General features: G+C 61.9%; 1 protein-coding gene across 3 annotated transcripts in view; it reads right to left on the minus strand.

The window, feature by feature from the left end:
• Window positions 1–2,625: 2,625 nt before the first annotated feature.
• Window positions 2,626–17,966, minus strand: part of SPNS3 (SPNS lysolipid transporter 3, sphingosine-1-phosphate (putative)) — a 36,694-nt gene continuing 21,353 nt past the window's right edge. For 2 of the 3 annotated variants that reach the window (XM_026520692.4, XM_026520691.4), the window contains exons 9-12: window positions 10,198–10,263; window positions 5,389–5,487; window positions 5,118–5,289; window positions 2,626–4,255 (exon numbers count right to left, since the gene is read on the minus strand). In XM_026520692.4, coding sequence (XP_026376477.1) covers window positions 4,182–4,255; window positions 5,118–5,289; window positions 5,389–5,487; window positions 10,198–10,263 — 411 coding nt within the window. In that variant the 3' untranslated portion in view covers window positions 2,626–4,181. The remainder of the gene's footprint in view (window positions 4,256–5,117; window positions 5,290–5,388; window positions 5,488–10,197; window positions 10,264–17,966) is intronic. The other variant, XM_026520693.4, reaches the window with a different exon arrangement.

The following is a 17,966-nucleotide window of genomic DNA, read 5'->3' on the forward strand; positions in this document are numbered from 1 at the left end:
CAGACACCCGCCAGATTCCTCTCCTGACCCCGCTGGAAAAGGCGTTTCCTCCCTGACGGACCCCGCCCTCCATTAGCGTCCACGTGCCGTTCCCCCCACCCTGCGGTTACCTTTCCCACAGGTCAGCGCCCGGCACCGGGGAGACGTCGCCCCTCTCCGCTCCTGCTGTTGCCAAGCAGGGGACTCGTCAGGGCCCCTCCACCCCCCACCCGGGCCTGCCTCCCACGTTCTGCTCGGAAAGCTCCGTCCCTGCCTCTCTCTCCTGCTCAGAACAGATGGCTCCGAGTCCTCACTAACACAGACGTCCCTGTTCTGTCATTTGAACATTTTTAACGCTTTCTAAATTATAGAAGCTTCAGCCTCCTTTGATCATGGACTCAGACCACCAGAAACAAAGAATCCCTTGAAGGACACCGAGCCCGGCTTCTTCCCGGTCCTGCCAAGAGGCTGCATCGGAGAGCGGCCGGACCCGTGGCTGCCCAAGATCATTAGAATGGACGCCATCTTTGTTTGTGTTTGTTTTCCTTTCACTGCTGTTTTGTTTGGCCATTCAAAGTCCACCCCCTTCCCGGCAGCACCCTGGTTTCCTGGGCTTAACAGAGCTAGAAATCGAGGAATGGCCATCGGATCCAACTGGACGCTCTTACCCCGGGCTTTAAATCTTGAGTAGGGTGGCAAGAAAACAGGGAAAAATCATCTGGCGCTTTGGGGAAGGCCCCCAATAAGACGGCCCAGGAGCCCTGACCCCCCAATCTGCATTGTTCCCATCAGTTCTGCGAGCTCCTACTATGCTTCCAGCAACTCCCGCTCTGGCCCCAGATGGCCCCTCGGTGTCTTCTGCACACAGCCCTCCAACCCTGAGAGCCACACGGGAGGAGCAGACGTAGTCCCGTACCTCCCTGTGTGGGTAAAGCTTGGAGCCAGTGGCCTCCTGCCAGCTGTGTCTCTAGAGGCCGCATTCAACCCAACACTTCACATTCCCACTCAGACATGGAGGAAGGACGGGCCCTCCAGGGAGTGAAGCGGACAGAACAGTGTCTGGTGTTGCAGGGGGATAAGCCAGGGTTGGGGTGACCATCTCGAGGCCCGTGCTCCACCCTCCCAGCCTGAGGTCGGGATGGAAGAGTGGACCACGACACCCTCACATGCTCGCACGCGGACGCAGAGCTGAGCACGCTGACCGACACACACCTGAGAGCCATGATGACACCCGGGAGCCGGGATGCTCGTGCTGTCCGGGATGAGCGGCGAATACACGGAGGGGGTGGGTGAGGCTTGAGGGCCCAGGCCTGCTGAGTGGTGCATTCCCCACAAAGAGGCTACACGAGCCTCAAGGCCTCTGCAGTTGCTCAGAACTGTCCTTAAGGCCAGACAGGTGTGCTCGATTGACCACGCCCTGCTCGGCCTGAGAGGCTGAGCTCTCAGGGACCCACACCTGTGGCCCCAGGGCGGCGAGGCCTGAGTGACCGCCCTGTGACACAGGAGTGGTGGGAGTGTGGGCACAGCTGCAGAGCCCGCCAGCCCAGGCGCCTGCCCGGCCCCCAGACTTTAGATGAGAACACCCTGTAAACTCCTAGCTGGGCATTCTGTCCAGCTCAGTCCTAGCAGGCCCACCCTGTCCAGCCCAGCGACCCAAATCCCGCGATATACTGCGTCAGAAAACCCTGGGTTCAGGATTCGAGCCGTAGCCCCTCTACAGCTGAAGCCCCCGGTCCCTGCAGGTCTCTCCTGCCTCCTCTCCGGCCCCCAGAGCACACACACCTTGCAAGATCACAGAAGCCCTCTGCCCCATCCCTGTACCGCTGCCGCCGTCCTCTCCAGGGGGAGTGCCCTTCCCCCACACCCTCTCCTGCTGTTTGCCAGCTCCCCCCACCATCTGTGCAGAGGGTCCTGGGGCACAGAAGCCCTTCCTCTGCCCACAGGTGTGCTCACTTGGCCTGGTGCTTCCCTGCCCTGTGTTGGGCTGTGAGGTCCACGGGCGGGGTTGGAGTCAGAGCCACTGCCCCCCCCCACCTGTTTCTGGAACTCGCACGAGGAGGTTTTCAATCTTCTTCCCCTGCCGCTGGACTCTGGGGTGGGGCAGGCAGAGTGGCCGTTCTGACTCTTGGAAAGCCCTCTCCCATTTTCTGGGAACTGAGCCTCTCAGGGGTGCTTTCCAGGGGCACAGGGAGGACGGTTGAGACCCTAGACGGGGCCTCCGTGGGCCCGGACCCAGCCTGTGGGAATCACACAATGGGGGCTGGAAAAGCCACATTCAAGGCCCTCTTAACACACAGCCGGACGTCTGAGCTGCAGGAAGTGGCCCAGGTCACACAGCCAGTGATGCCAAGCGGGTCTGTGGCATCCTGGCCCCCCGGCCCCAGACTGGGCGTTTCCTTCTCGGGAGAAACCAAGCGTGGGAGAAACCAAGCGTGATCGTGGGACTTACAAGTTTGGTCTTCATCCTGTTTCCGGCGCAGAGCTCCTAAAACCCTTGGAATTTCCTAAATGCTGAGAGACCTAAAGGTGCCTTTTGTTTGTTAATGAGATGGCATTTGGACCCCACCTACGGGGTGGGGGCTGGAGGCCAGAACTCCCAGTCCCACCCCCTGACCTCTGGGGACAGATGACTGGCTGGAGGTTGAATCAATCACCAAAAGCCAATGGTTTAATCAATGGTGTCTAAGTAATGAAGCGTCCATAAAAGCCAAAAAGAATAGGGTGAGCATGTGGGGGTGCTGGCGGAGTGGGGCTCCTGGAGGGGGCACGGCGGCCCTGCCCCGCCCCACTCCTAGCCCTGGGCCTCTCTTCCACCTGCTGTTCCTGAGTTGTGTCCTTTTATTATAAACCGGTGATCTAATGAGTAAATGAGTTTCCCGAGGTCTGTGAGCCGCTCTAGCTTGTTAACAGAATCTGAGGACGGGGCATGGGAGCCTCTGATTCGTAGCCGGTTGGTTAGAAGCACAGCTGAAGACGTGCACCTGTGCTTGGCCTGTCCAGTGGGTGGGGCTGGGGGCGAGCCGTCTTGTAGGACGGAACCCTTACCCCGTGGACTCTGACCTTATGTCTGGGTACACAGGGTCAGAAACGAGTGGAGGGTAGGAGAAAACTGCTTAGCGATGTGGGAACCCTGCATACACTGTAACTGGGTGCAGGTCCCTTACCAAATAGGCTTTTCCTTATAAGTTCAGGAGCAGCCGGTTCTATGAGCTCCAAGGGTCAGATTGCAGGTGGAGGGGCTGGTCAGCCTAGGGGCGGCCACTCCTGAGGCAGGGCTGGGAAGGGGGGGCAGGCATGCGCTCAGCTGGAGGGTCCACTCCTGGAGCCTGTCCGTCCAGCAGTGGGGGCAGAGAGGCAGGGACGGGGCAAGCAAGGGTCAGGAGGTGAGCAAGAGCCTGGCACCTGGGAGGCAGGCCCTGCTGGCCAGGCACCAGGGGCGGAGGAGAGAAGCTTGTGCTCACGGGGCAGAAAGGACATGCCTCCCCACGGCTGTCTGCCTGGAAGCTGCTGGTCTCCTGCCGCGCCCAGCTGCTCTGAGCCCAACGGCAAGTGGGAGTCCCGCAGAGCCAGCCCTCCCCACGCGCTGTGCCGGGATTGGTGCATGAGCGGCGGGTGGGGGGCCGGGGTGCGAGGCCCCCAGCGTGGTTCCAGGGCAGCTGACTCGGGGTGGGATCTGACGTTCCTCCTCCGGGTGCTCGAAGCCACACCAGCACCAGAGTGGAAACCGCCCTCCGAGGCTAGCGGATGGCCCCCACCTTCGGTTCAGAGGGTGACTCGGGCAAAGGGGTGTCCTCTGCCTTCCTGACCTGCAGGGTCCAGGTGGGGAGTAGCCCTGCTCCCTGGCCCGGGCTGCCCTCCCCCCCTCCCGCCCCCACTCCCAGCAGAGATACCTGGAGGCTCTAACAGGGTTGTAAACGGCCTGAATCCATGGGCCACACTTGAATCAGGGCCCACGGCAGCCAGGCGGGGGGCCCCAGGCTGGAGCGGCCTCGTGCGGGGAGAGGCGCGGGCCCAGGCCTCCCGCAGACGGCGCTGACAGCTCAATCCCCAGCCCGGCCACGGGCCCTGCCAGCTCCCCGGCTGGGAGCGAAGCTGTGACAGGTGCAGCTCGGCCGGAGTCCCAGAGCCACAGCCAAAGGGGGACAGAGGCGCTGGTGCTGGGGGGACCGGCGGGCGTGGTGCGAGCAGGGTGAGCGGGGGCCTCAGGGGTCTTCTGCAGCGACACGGGTGCCAGAAAGCAGGGCTCGGCTCTCCGCGTCCTTGCTGTCGGGGGTCCCTGCAGGAGGAAGGAGGCTCAGCCGGCCCCAGAGGAGGCAGAAGGGCCTTGGGACCAGGCCGGGGCAAGTCTGTCAGGAAACCCTGTCACTTCTGCTTTCAGAATGAACTCCACATGCAACCCCTTCTCCCCACCTTCAAGGCCACCCCCAGGGTCAGCCCCATTGCTTCCCCTGGTGATGCAGGGCCTCCTGTGCCCCCTGCTTCCACGCTGACCCCCCCCCCCCAGGCCGTTCTCCACACAGCAACTGCAGTGGGGCTTCTGCACTATAAATAAAACACCTTGGGGCCCGTCTGCAGGAAACGACACTGTGGCTCCGTCTCGAAGTTAAGGCCACGGTCCCTACGAGGCCCCCAGCCGCCTGCTCCGGCCTCATCCCTACCACCGTCGGCCCTGCTCCCGCTCCAGCCACACTGGCCTCTCTGCCGGGCCTCAGACACAGCAGCACGTTCTCACCTCGGGGCCTTTGAACGAGCTGTCTGCCGGGAGCCCCTTCCCCCAGATAGCGGCATGGTTCGCTGCCTCACCTCCTCCAAACCCCTGCCCCAATGTCACCTGTGCAGGGAGGACCTTTAGGGCAACCCTTTCCACGACGGCGAACTGCGCCTGTGGGTTCCCGTCCCCCCCTGGCCTACTTTACGCCTCTCTTGCACGTACGCCGTCTTCGCTCTTTCTGCCTGTTTCTTGCCTGTCTCTAGCTTCTAGAGCGTCTGGGTGTTCACCCCCCTGCGTGGGGCGCGTAGCGGGGACGTGAGGACCACTTCTAAATGAGCGAGCAGACCAGCCGGCTCCGGGGCGGCCTGTGCTCCTTGCTCCTGTGGGGCTCCCCCCCGGGCCCGGCAGGGGTGTGAGGGTGGGGTACCTGTGCCAGGCTGCCGGGCCAGGGCCTGGTCCCCCTCCAGCCGCAGCGCGGTCAGCAGGAAGCAGCCGCCCCCCAGGGCGATGACGAAGGTGCAGCACAGGAAACTCTGCTGAAGGCTGAGGAAGGACTGCAGGTAGGAGTCAGGGCGGCCGGCCCTCAGGATGCCGGAGATCTGCGGGGAGAGGCTGCGTCTGCCAGGCCCGCCGGCCAGCCTGCAGGCCTTGGCACGCGCAGTTCCCCCTGCCCCACCCCACCGGGGAGCCGCCCTTACGAGTCCAGTGACGTAAGGGCTGCCGGCGTCTCCCAGGACGTGGCCCACCGTGATCTGAAGTGCCTCTGCTGTGCCCCGGCACCGGGGCAGGACCACGGACTGCAAGACATGGGAGCAGCAGGGCAGCTCGCCAAGCAAGGGCAGGCGTGGGCGCCCCCCATCCCGCCTCCTGCTCCCCCTGCCGAGGACACGCCGGGAGCTGTGGCAGGCTGGCCAAGCCAGTGGGATGGAAGGGGGTCAGCCGAGGGGTGGGGGTGCCACGGCCCGGATGAGGGCCCCCCTCCCGAGGGCTTGCTCTGGGACTGGCATGGCTGCGACACCAAAGACGGGGCATCCCAACTTAGGGCTAGGGGCGGGAGTACAGGCCAGCATGGGCGTGCATGGGTGCCCGGGCTCGGGGCGCAGAGGCCTGGGCCCTTCTCTTGGGAAGTTCAAGCCCCACTGGGCAGAGACCAAAGGCGGCCTCGCTGGAGAGGGTAGGAATTCTGCAGTCAGTCAGAGTGTCTGGGTTCCAATCCCAGACCCCCCACTCACGAGCTGTGTGACTTCAGTGTCCACATCCCCAAACAGGGCTAAGTACGGGACCTACTGGAGGGCTGTGTTCATTACCATTCTTCACGGGGACGGCAGACCGGAAGAATGCCCTATGACCCTGGGAGGCAGAACACTTCCAGACATTTCTGCCCGGCAAGGCTTCCCCACTCCGGTCCAGCCAGAGCACCCCTACTTGTCCTTCAGGACTGACCTTCCCAGAGTTCGGGTGCCTGTCCTCAGCTCCCACAGGCCCTGTGTGCACCCCAACTGAACACGCACCCCCCGCACTGGAAGGTTCCTCCTTTGTCCTCCCGCTACCCCCACAGTGTCTGGGAAACAAAGCCCCTGTCTGATTTCCCTCGAGCTCCCTGGAGCACAGCGGGGCACCGGGATCAGGGGGAGACTAGGCGAAAGTCTGCCAAGCAGACAAGTCCGGTAGAACCCAGCCAGAAGCCAGGCTGGCAGCGGGGGGAGGGGGGGTTCAAGCAGAGGCCACACAGTCCCAAGGTCCCCCAGAGCCCGATCCCCAAGACCTAGGTGTCCTGCACACAGACGACAGGCGGAGAGAGAGGGACGGGCATTCCGGGGCGGGGGGGGGGGGGGGACAGAGTGAGCAGAGGTGGAGGCAGGAGCCCAGCGCCTGGGGGGCACAAGACAGGCAGGTGGGACTGTGCAGCAGGAGTCCCTCCCTGGGTGACGACAGGGGGCCCGGGTCAGACACTGCGCCACTCTGTCCAGGCGGCGAGAGAAGCTGGACCTGCCCCCTCACTGGGACCTGCCAACAAGCCAGAGAAGGAGCTGAGCACGGCTTTGCACCGGCCCCTCGAGCCTCCTTCTTGCCCCATAATTACGCGATTATGCACTGCTGTTTCTGGAGGTGGGCCCTGGAGAAGTCCGTGCTGGGTGCTTGGACCCTCAGAGTCGGGTCCCTTCCATGGCCCCAGGAAGGGCTGGGCCCAGACCGGCCCCTGCTGCCAGAGGCAGGAGAGGTGGGTGCCCTACCTGCTCTGTCCTGTTGCCTCCATATAGCCCGGGGGGGTGGGCAAAGCTGGTAATTTTAGAAGTTAGAGGCTTTGGGTTCCTAAAACCGCAGGCCCACTCTGTTCTGAGACAAAGCACCTCTGTTTCTGACTGTTCTTTCTCAGAAGAGCCGGTCCCTTTATAGCCTGGGGCGTAGCCTGCGCCAACCAAGGGCCTGCAGAACGTCAGAGCGGCAACCACCAGGTACGCACTCGCTGGCAGCCTGCCTCCTGCACTCCCCACTCAGCTGGGGAGGGTGGTACCGACGGGTGGGCAGAGCAGGGAAGCACTGGGACTACTAGGGCCCAGGTAGAACAGGAGGGTGGTAGCCTCAGGGGGGCGGGGGGAAATCCGAGGAGGAGGACCCCAGAGGACAGACCTGACCAGGGGCAGCTGGTGAGTTCCACTCCCTCCTGCTGGCACTGGGCAGGCTGGCTGCAAGCCACCCTCGGGGGGGCCAGACACACAGGGGGCTTGTGAGGGAGCTGGAGACGCCATCAGTCAGGGCACGCAGGGGGCGCAGGGAGCTCAGCCTGGGGAGGCACGATCCCAGCCTTCTGGGGAGCAGGACCCTCCAAGGCCTTCCGGGCGAGGAGGGGGTGCTGGAGGTGGGTCTGGGGGGGGCCTTGGCTGTGTGGGAGCCAGACCCTCTTCCTCACTGAGATTTCGGAAGGCAGGGGCTTCTTGGGTTCAGGGAGTGAGCCTCCCATCAGAGGGTATGGATTCAAGGACAGAATGTGCCGTCAGAGCCTGCAGGGGGTTCGTGGAATGGGGAGCTGGGTCACGGTGCTAGACCAGTGTTCTCCCTGGGCGCTCTGAGGCCGTCCATACCAGGACCATTTGGGAAGTTCTGAGGAAGGACCATCCTGGACGCCCGCATACACCCACTGGACCACACTCTGAGGACAAAGAGCCTGGAAGCAGAATCTGCCTCGAGTTCCCCACACCCGGTTCCTACGCTCACGGGGGTTCGAGAGCCCCTGGACCAGACAACTCCTGCAGTGTCTTCCCAGGGAGGGGCTGGGTTCTCCTTGTGGATCAGAGGGCCAGGAAGAACGGTGTCCCTCGCGGACTGATGGGGGGTGTGGAGCCGTCACCTCTGACCCCTCGGGAACATGCACGATGCAGGTAGCTGGCTGGGCCGCGGGGCCTCCTGCACCCCTGTGCACGCTCCCTGCCCGGATCCCACCCCGGCTACACCCCTCTCCGCGCTCCTGCCCTCCCTGCCCCTGGGGCTGCTCCTGCCTCACTGGTGGCAATGCCAGCTTCCAGGGACCCTCTGAGGCTCCAGCTACCACCCGCCCCTCCCGCACATGGCTTCTTGCGCTCCGGGCCTCCGTCACCTCCCACGCCTGCCCCTCCATGGACACACCCCGTCCCCCACAACCTGGCCCCCACCTGCTCCTCCCAGAGCCTCCCCACTTTCTCTGTGGGACAACTGAGCTCCAAGGATGCAAGGACTGGTCCAGCACCGACCACCAAAGGGTCTAAAGGCAATCTTTCACTGAGGGGCTTCCGGAAGGGGGTAGGGGGATAGAAAGCCTCCCCGGGATGGAGAGACTCGCTGCCTCCAAGCCAGGGGGACCCCAGGGAACGCCTGGTCGGCCGGACCGCAGCTGGCACAGCCCCCTGGGCAGCTCCAGACAGCTCCCCAGAGCCGGATGGGTCAAACCACGGCTGGCTGGCCCTGTCCCCCCACCCCGCACCTGCCCCCCCGCCCCCAGCACACACACAGCTCTACAAAAGTTCTGCCAGGTTAATCATTCTTGCAAACACAGACACTGGGGGGACACAGGCGCCGTCCTCACATATCTGCGGGGCTGCCGTGTGGAAAGGGGACAGCGCTGTGGTGGGGGGAGGAAGCAGCAGGGGCGGGTTTCAGCCCCACCTGGATGCCCCAGAGGCCAGGGTGGGGGGGGCGTCTAAAAGTGGGCAACCCCAGGGAAGACGTTTGCCAGCACGTTCCCGTCTACTGAGGGCTCTCCTACAGGCCACCTGGCTCACCCTGCCAGGCCGGTTACCATCACTCCTTTTTATAGACAAGGAAACTGAGGCCCAAGGCCATTCATCGGGTCTGTGGCCAAGTCTGGGCAGGAGCCCAGGTCCTCTGTCTGGAGGGAGGGAGGAGCACAAAAGACCCACCAACCCTGCAGCTGGTACACCCCGGGAATCAAAGGGCAGCACTGTCTACACCCGCTGAGCCTGGGCCATAGGGTGGGGGGCAGAACGTCTAGGCAGGGAGTGAGCACCCCATCAATGGCAGTATTCGAGCAGGCCTCAATGGCCCTTTCAAACTCAGTTTGCGGGTTCAGGAGTCCTTTGGGAGGCAGGAGACAAGAAGGTGGAGAGCCCTGTGAGGAGCCCCGGCCGGCATCCTCGTCATTTCACACCCACAGCAACCCATGAGTATTTCACCCCACTGTCCACACGGGGAAACTGAGGCCTGGAGACACAGAGCGACTTGCCCACGTCACACGCAGCCAGGGAGTGGCAGAAGCAGGGCTGAAGTCCAGGTCTGTCTCCTGCGTCTGGGGCCAGGCCCTAGCCCTGGTCACCTCAGGACGGCTGTCAGCCCATCGCTGGGCTCCCTGGCTCCCCTATGCTCGGGGCTGGACTATGCCAGCCTTCCAGGAGGCAGGAGGAGGCCTGTGGGGGTCCCCGGGTCTGGGGTCCTGTGTTACCCACAAGGGCACAGCTCACTAGTGTTCAAAGTCCTCCCCTGACCTCTCCTAGAGGGAGGCAGGGAGGCTGGACGGACAGCGTGAGGCCCGGGGAGGGCCACGCCAGACTCTGGACGTAGCAGAGTCCCGTGGGTGGGCCAGCACTGGGCCTCCTTACAGCCTGAGCCGACCCCTTGCCTGGCAGCCTGGACCCACCAGGTTCAGTGGCGTTAACCTGAAGCCCCACATCCCTGTCCACACCCCGAGTCCAGGCCAAAGAGCCTGCTTGCTGAGAAGTGTAGTCAAGGAAGAGGGAGGGCTTGAACACGGAGCCCAGGCTCCTGTTCTGGCTCAGTGCCTTGGCATGCTATGTGACCTCGGTCACCTGCCCTCTCTGACCCTCCATCTGCCTGTTGGCAAAATGGAGGTGATGGTCAGACGGTATGTCTGAGAGTATGAGGAAGGCCTGGTCCAAGGTAACTGTCCCAGGACAGTGGTCCCCTACCCCACGGCCTCTGAAGCCCCTCCCAGCCCTGAGCCAGCCAGACCCCAGCTCCCTCCCCTCAAGAGGCCCCAGGACAGCGCCCACACCTACCAGCAGGATGTCAGCAACCACAGCCCAGTTGCAGGACAGAAGCAGCTCCCCCAGGGCCAGGAACACCTGTGGACAAGGACCCCAGTCACCGACCCCTCCCTGCATTGTGTCTTCCTGCCTGCAGAGAGAAAGGGGCCATCGAGATGTGTTGGGGTAGGTGAGGCCTGAACCGTTTCTTCAGTTCCAGCAGCCTCGAGGGTGGGTAGACATTCCCATCTGGGCGGGCTGGCAGCCGTGACCCAGAGGAGAGGGGCAGGCCCCCAGGCCCAGGCCTTGAGGTCCCTCCTGGGGACAAGGAGGAGGGAGCCAGGACTTCCAGGCCCCCCGCCCTGGCACCTGTGGGGCTGGCGGAACCTCGGGTGCCCTCCCCACCCCTGCCCCAGTGTCTGCTGGTGACTAGGGGCCACCGTGGACCCGTCTCGCCCAGCTCCCTGAGCCCCCTGCCTCATGCCAGGGGATTAGGACAATCCTCATTCCACTCACTCAGGAAGAGCTTAATGAAGCAGCAAGAAGGGGAAAAAGTCATTTCTCAGAGCTTCCAAGAGCTTATTGCTGGAGTGGAATTAGTCATTCCTGGAGTCACGGGGCTGTGTCCGGACAGCCTGGGCTCTGGTTCCCGAAGGCCTGCGAACACCCCGCACGGAGGAAATGAAGGAGAACCACCCACATGCCTCCCACGCACCACGCACGTCCACGCGCGCCGCCGTCCACGCTCTGGGCCACCTCCATGGGCGAGGGTCATGACACCCACCTCCCAGGCCCGCACACCAAGCCACTTTCTGCAGCAGCCCTCACCCCTGCCGCAGGCCCTACGCAAGGTGAGGCTGGCAGAGGGGAGTCAGAGCGAAGCCCAGGATGGGGAGGGCCTTGCGTGGAGGATGGCTCTGAGCAGAGCCCGGAAGGAGGGGCAGGACCCGGCTGGGCCCAAGGAGCCCCCAGGAGGCCAGAAGCTGGAATATGGACCCCTGTGCTGGAGGGCAGTGGTGTCAGCTCCCCCCGTGCGACCTGCCCTCACCCTCCGCCCAGACGGGGGGAACGCGGAGGGCCGGAGCTGGGCACCCACGGGGTGGGAATCGGCTGGGGCAGGTCTCAGGCGGGGCCACGCAGGCTGCAGACCCGCATTCCAGCCCGACAGGGTCTGCCAACCCGGCCTCCTGGGGCCACATGAAAGCCGGGCTGGCTCTCACCGTCCTCTCCGCCCAGCCGGCCGCCACTTCCTCCTCCACCTGGACAGCCGTGGGTCACCCCTCACACCCCGTACCCTGGGCGGCAGTGGGTTGTCTCTCCCCTGCTCCCCACACCCACAGGACATACTGAAATACACCTTTTCCTTCCTCCAGCTGGAGTGGGGTGGATCCCGACCCCAAAATAGAGCCGGCAGAGGCAGGCCGCAGCCGCAAGCCGCCGGGGATGCCAGGTTTCCTGAGACACACCTGGAAACCACCCGCCACCCATGCACGCGCGGCCTCGCGGGGTGAAGGCCAGGCTGGGAGCGGCTGCCTCCTGGCCCTGTAATTACAGAGGCTCCCCAGGCGCCAGGAGGGCTCTCCCACAAAGGGGTGGCCGCAGCCCCGCCTGCCTTACCAGGCGACTCTGGGGAGGTCACCGCCCTGTGGGCCTTGGCTTCGCCGACCCGGATGGCGCTGGGCCAGGTGCTCCGCAGGCCGCGTGCAAACCAGGTCTCGGAGCTCAGGGCCCCATGGCCAACTCAGACTCCAGTGAACACCCCAAACGAAAGGGCCCCCGTTTGGGGCCGAGTCACCACAAGGAATGCAGGACTGTTCAGAGCCCCTGCTCCCTGGATGCCCACCCTGCAGCCCCAGGCACCTCCTGGGCACCCTCCTGTTCCCAGAGGGCCACAGGCGCCTCTCCCCAGCCGTCCAAGCTGTCTCTCCTCCTGTTCGCCACGTTGCTGCGCTCACCCAGTGCGGCCGCACCAGCCAGGACAGACCCGGCACAGGCTGCCCCAGCAGCCGCCTAGTCTCTGGGAAAGCCTGCTACACCCGGTCACTGGAGCCGGACACGGGCTGGGGGCTCCTACGTGCTTGCTGTCCATTCTGCATCCTAACGTCGCTCAGATCTGCGCCCTCCTCCCGTCCACGCTGCTGGCCTGGTCCAGGCCTCCCCTCTCCTCCTCACCAGGCTCCCAGGCCCCGCCATGCCTGCCAACACCAGCCCCCAGAGGGGACTTCCAAAAGGGAAATCTGACTCTGCCCTCGTCCCCTTAGCGCCTGTGCAGGCTTCCCCGCACCCTGACTTAGTTCCCTGGCGAGAGGGCCTGGGAACGCTGCCTGGAGCCTGAGAACCGTGGAGCCCTTCAGCCCCTGGCCTTTTCCACTTCAGACCCAAGAGGATTTCCCCCTCGAGCTGGGGCAGTGATGATGAACTTCCCTGGCCTTAGTCACCCCGGCCAGAGACACGCGCTCACACTCGTACACGCCCACTGTGACTCACGCACACGTGCTCACATACACTGCAGCCACACAAGCATGCAGACTCGTGCGTGTGCAAGACCTCACACGTGTGCGCACTCCCGCGGTTGCACACGGACGTGGACGCTGGTAACCTGGGACGCAGACCACTCACACCACAGGAACACGCACGCGCACCCAGCCGGATGGCGTTCATGGCATGACCACGTGTGGCGTACACCGGCCAGGCAGGCAGCGGTGCACGCGCTGGTAGAGGCCTGCCGGTGAACGAGTGTGTGCACACACTCACCCTGCACGCACCTCTCCTCGTGCACACACCATGGGCTTGGGGAGGGAGTGGGAGGGAAGGCAGAGCACCTGCCCCGGGGTGGGGGGGGAGGCTCAGCCCCGTGGTGGGAGGCGCCGGTCTTCCAGCCGTGAGTGAGCTCTGAACTGCAGGGATGGGATCCTAGGCCTCGCCAGGAAGGGGGAAGGCGAACATCCCCCACGGGCTCCGGAGACCGGGACGAGCTCAGACCCGATCTCCCCCGTCCTCGGATCAACTCCGTGCCCCATGTGGCTAAGCTGGTCAGGACAGGCCCCAGGCACACACTGGCCGCCAGCAAGCTGCCATGCCGGCTGGCACACTTGGCCCCTGGGCCTGCCAACCGGTAATTGCAGGGACTGGCTTCAGGGCACGAGGGCATCGCTCGGTTCCCGGGGGCTGGCAGTAGCCTGACAGCCTGGTAGGCAGGCAGGTGGGGAGCGAGGCAGTGAGGAAGCTGAGTTCTGCCATCCTCCCGGAAAACTCAGCAGACTGCGGCCTCTCTGGGTGGGCTTTGCCACCCATGCGAGAAGAGACACCTGCTTGATCCTGGCAGAGAGGAATGGCCCTCAGAGGAAGGGCAGGTGGTCCCTCCTGGTCCCTCCGAGGCAGGCCCTGGCAGGGTAGTTACCCCAATTCAAGATGCCAGAGAAACAGAAGCCCCCTGAGGACCAAGTTGTAGGAGAGCCCCCCTCCCGAGCTGGGGCACCTGCCCAGCCTAGCTGTCTGGGCCGCCCCAGGGGCCAGAGAATCCTTAGCTGACCCAGGCCACAGCTGTGGTAGGCACACATTCCTGGCTGACCCTGCCAGCATCCTCCGAGTCCCCCGGGGGCAGTCGGCTGGACAGACACTCCCATCCCTTGTCCTTGCTCAGGGCTGAGGAGGGTGGCGTCCCCTCCCAGAGGTAAAGGCCCTGATGACCGCTGAGCTGGCTCTCCTGGGGCGGGCAGAGACTCAGAGTCAGGATCTAGTCTGGGCTGCAAGGGGCCTTACGCACCATCTGGGGCAACTCCTGTGTGCAGATGGAGGGTTGGACTGCATCGCAGACTTCCCTTCCCCCCAAAAGTAAAAAATAGAAAAAAATTGTTTTTCACCAAAGAACAAAACCCAATGAGACAAACATTACATATTGGTAGCCAAGAGAAGAGAGAGACAATTCTGGGTATAGAACTTCTCAGCTCACCCTCCCCAATGCCCCCACAGCTGCAGGGAAGTAAACTGAGTCGGGGTCTGCTGTTCCCACTCCTCACTGGGAACCCGTGGGGAGGCTGCTGGGGAGAAATGGGGTGAACAATGACCCCGATACGGATTCCACTCGAGGCCAGAGGGGCTGACTGGGAAGGTAAGGAGGAGGACACTGTGCGCACCAGAGCTTTACCGACCCCCCAGCAGACGGCAGGGCCCAGGGCTCCGACAAAAGCTCCTCGCTGCCTAACCAGAGCCCCAGCACAGCCTCTCTGAGGGGAGAATGGGACCAGGGAAGGCTGGGAGAGCCACCTCATGCTGTCAAAACAAGTTTAGCATCGGAACAGAGCTGCCCACGCCCAGTCTCGGCGCAGAGGACGGAGAGGAACGAGAAGGGCAGGGAAGACCGAGGCTCCCTTATCAATAGAGCTGGCCAGTGCCTTCCTAGCCTGCACGTTTGAAGGCGTGAGCTGCTGGAAGACAGAGGCCCATGTGGCAAGCGCCGGCTGCCAGGAACCACCGATGCACAAGGGTTTGAGGGCTGCCAACGGCCACCCGGCCACCCGGTGAGCTCGGAAGTGCATCCCCGCCTCGTCGGGCCTTCAGATGACACCAAGACCCTGGGCCAACACCACCTCAGACTGGGAGAGATCGTGAAGCAGGGGGTCCAGCCAGGCTCCTGACCCCCAGAAGCTGTGAGACGGCCTGTGTGTGTGTTGTGTTAAACTGCTCAGAGTGGGGCGATTTGTTACGCAACACGAGACAACTAACACCCTGGCTGAGCCACTGAATTTCAGGAGTAATGAAGCCTTCAGGTGTCCAGCTGGGAAAAATGAGTCAACTTTCAGGATTTTTTAACATTACGCTAACTCGGGGCGCCTGGGTGGCTCAGTAGGTTAAGCGTCTGACTCTCGATTTCATTTCAGGTCCTGATCTCATGGGTCGTGAGATCGAGCCCCGAGCGGGGCTCCATGCTCAGTGGGAGTCTGCCTGGATATTCTCTCCCTCTGCCCCTTCCCCCACTCATGCTCGCTCGCTCTCTCTCGCTCTCAAATAAATAAAATCTTTTAAAAAAAACCAAAAAACATTAGGCTAGCTTTATCCTCCATAGCAATATTTGATGCCAGAAACAACAGAAGAAATGCAGAGCAAGAGGGAAGGAAACTGATCCAAGAGTATTAGACCCAGTTAGATGTCGTTCAAGGGAAGAGTCTAAGAGAAACAGCCTCACAGACGAATGGACCAAAGGAGCAGACTCTCCAGATACAAACTTCTTCACCCCAGAACCCACCCCGGTAGGAGCTGAACTCGAACGAAGTCCAGGAGTGGAGGTGGGCAGGCGTTGAGCCCATTCAACCTGGGACTCCCCCAAATAACTGTGAGCTTGGACCGTGGGGACTGTCATCCAGCAAAAGTGAAAATAACCACAGAACATGAACCGGGAGCCTTGGGAGAGAAGATGGGAGGTGGACGAGAAGGCAGGCGCTCTCTTTCAAAGCTGGGATTCACCAGTAAGTCCAAGATCTTAACGTGAAATTGAAGTTAAACAGTCCCTTTTGCTTTGCTCCAATTTCTTCAGGTAAATTCATATAAATTACCTGAACGTATGATTCAATTTGTAGGAAATATCCAGAATGAACAAATCCGTAAGCACAGAAAGTGGGTTAGTACTTACCCAGGGCTGGGGTGGGGCGGCTTGGGGAGACGTGCAGGGACTGAAGAACAGATAGGAAACTTCCTTTTGGGGTGGTAAAAATGTTCCAAAATTGATGTGGTGATGATGGCACAGCTCTGAATATACTAAGAGCCAATGAATTGGACGCTCTGAAGGAGCGAATGGTATGGGCCGTGAATTACATCTCAATAAATCTGGTTTTAAAATTACAACACTATATGACTTCAGTTTAATAAAAATATTTATGGAAATACAAGCTGGCGCTCATCTACAGAGACTCATATGGAATGATGGTCACCTAATTAAATAACAAAAGCAGAAACAAACAGGCCCAGATGCTGAGAGTGGCCAATTCTGAGGATAAGAACGTGCACAATTGTTACTTTCCTCGTTGTGCTTTTCCACTTTGGCTTTTGTGTTTTGAGTTTCCCGCAAAGGAAGATACGAATGTGCTAGCGTGTGGCAGGCTGAACTGTCCGCCCCAGGCCGGACTTCGCTGTGGAACGGGGCGTGGAGCGCTCAAAGTCCGGCCGTGGCCCTCCCGCTCTGTGCACGCGCACTCCTGGCGACCCTGCTCAGGCTCGCGGCTTCACCTGGCCGCCAAGACCTCTCTCCGGAGCTTCAGACTGAAATCTTGATGTCTCTAGCTAATGTCCGAAAGGCATCTTGAGTCATACACATCTAAATCGGGTTCTTAATCCCACTCCCTTCTAAACAAAGCTCGGCACCTCCCTCAATGTCCCAGATCGGTATAGGGCAACACTGTCTCCAATGGCTGCCCGAAACCCGGGGTCACCCCGGCTCCTCCCCCTTCCCTGCCCAGATACCCAATGCATTAGGAAATCCCGTTGATTCTACTTCCAAAACACACCCAGCATCCCACCACTTCTCCACACTTCCTCCACCCCACCCGGCCCACACCACAACCAGCTTGCGCCTGTCTTACCGGAAAGCCTTCTCACCGGTCTCCCTCTTTCTGACTTTGTCCTTTCCTATTCTGTCGTCAACATGGCCGCCACAGAGACCCTGTCAGATCACGAGGAAGACAGCGGCCACCAAGTGATCATGCGTCTTGGTGCCCACACCTTGCCCAGCCACGGGGACCTGGCCGGCCTGCTCCTTGCTACAAGACATGGCGGCAGCAGAGCCATTCCTGGCCTGGGCCTCGGAGCCATGGGAGCCCCCAGCGGCGCTTTCCTGGAGCGCGGCCCTGAGACTGCCAGGTGGGAAGGCATTCAGCACAGCAGAGGGTGCGTCCCCTCAGAGGAGAACGCGGGAGTCCCCGCCCACAGACAGACAGGAGGGAGGCCAGCGTGGATGTTCCAGCCCACCCCACCTTCCAGGTCCAGACAGCCACGTGAGTGAGCACAGGTGGAACCCGCCAAACCACTGAATCGTAAGAAATAACAAAGCACTGTTTAGGGGTGATTTGTTACGCAGCAAGAGATCACTGATACAAAACCATGAGTCAGCTCAGTTCATGTCTGTGCTAGAGATCCTGCAGGGATTTCCCACTTCTCTCAAACTTGAAGCCATGGTCATTCTGTGGACAGGGCTCTCCCCCCACGGCCATTGCTTCTGACCTTACGTCCTCTGCTCTTCCCCGGCTCACCCCGTTTCAACCACATTTCCTTAAGCACGCTGGCCATGCTTTCCCCCAGGCCCTCTTCACCAGCTGCTCCCTCCCCACCACACCCCAATATCCACCCAGCTCCGTCCCTCGCTCCGCTACGGAAGTGTCACCATCTCGGCAAGGTCTCGCTGACCACCTGGCCCGGCCCCAGTCCCTCCTCTTGCCCCCTTTCCCTGCTCTGCTATTCTCCACAGAACACATTCCCACCTAACGTACCATTTATTTTACATGTTTAATTTATTACATACGTATTTTTCCCTGTTTTGTTCGGTGCTGGATCCCCAGAGCCCGAAACGGTGCCTGGCACACAAGAGGTGTGCGGTGAGTGAGTGAACATTTCTGCTCATTCCCAGCCATCTCACACTGCTGAGCAGGGGTTTGAGGATGAAGACCCCGCTCCAAGGGTTCTGCTTGTGAGGGCAGAAGAAGCCCCCTGGGAGTGGTCCACACCTGTGGGGCTTCGTGGCTGCATGCCCGGACTCCTCCCCCAGTGCCGGACGTCAAGGACCCAGAGCGCGGTGGAAGAGGAGCCCGGACTGT

The sequence above is a fragment of the Ursus arctos genome, unplaced genomic scaffold (genome assembly GCF_023065955.2).
Source record: "Ursus arctos isolate Adak ecotype North America unplaced genomic scaffold, UrsArc2.0 scaffold_14, whole genome shotgun sequence".
Lineage (NCBI taxonomy): Eukaryota > Metazoa > Chordata > Mammalia > Carnivora > Ursidae > Ursus > Ursus arctos.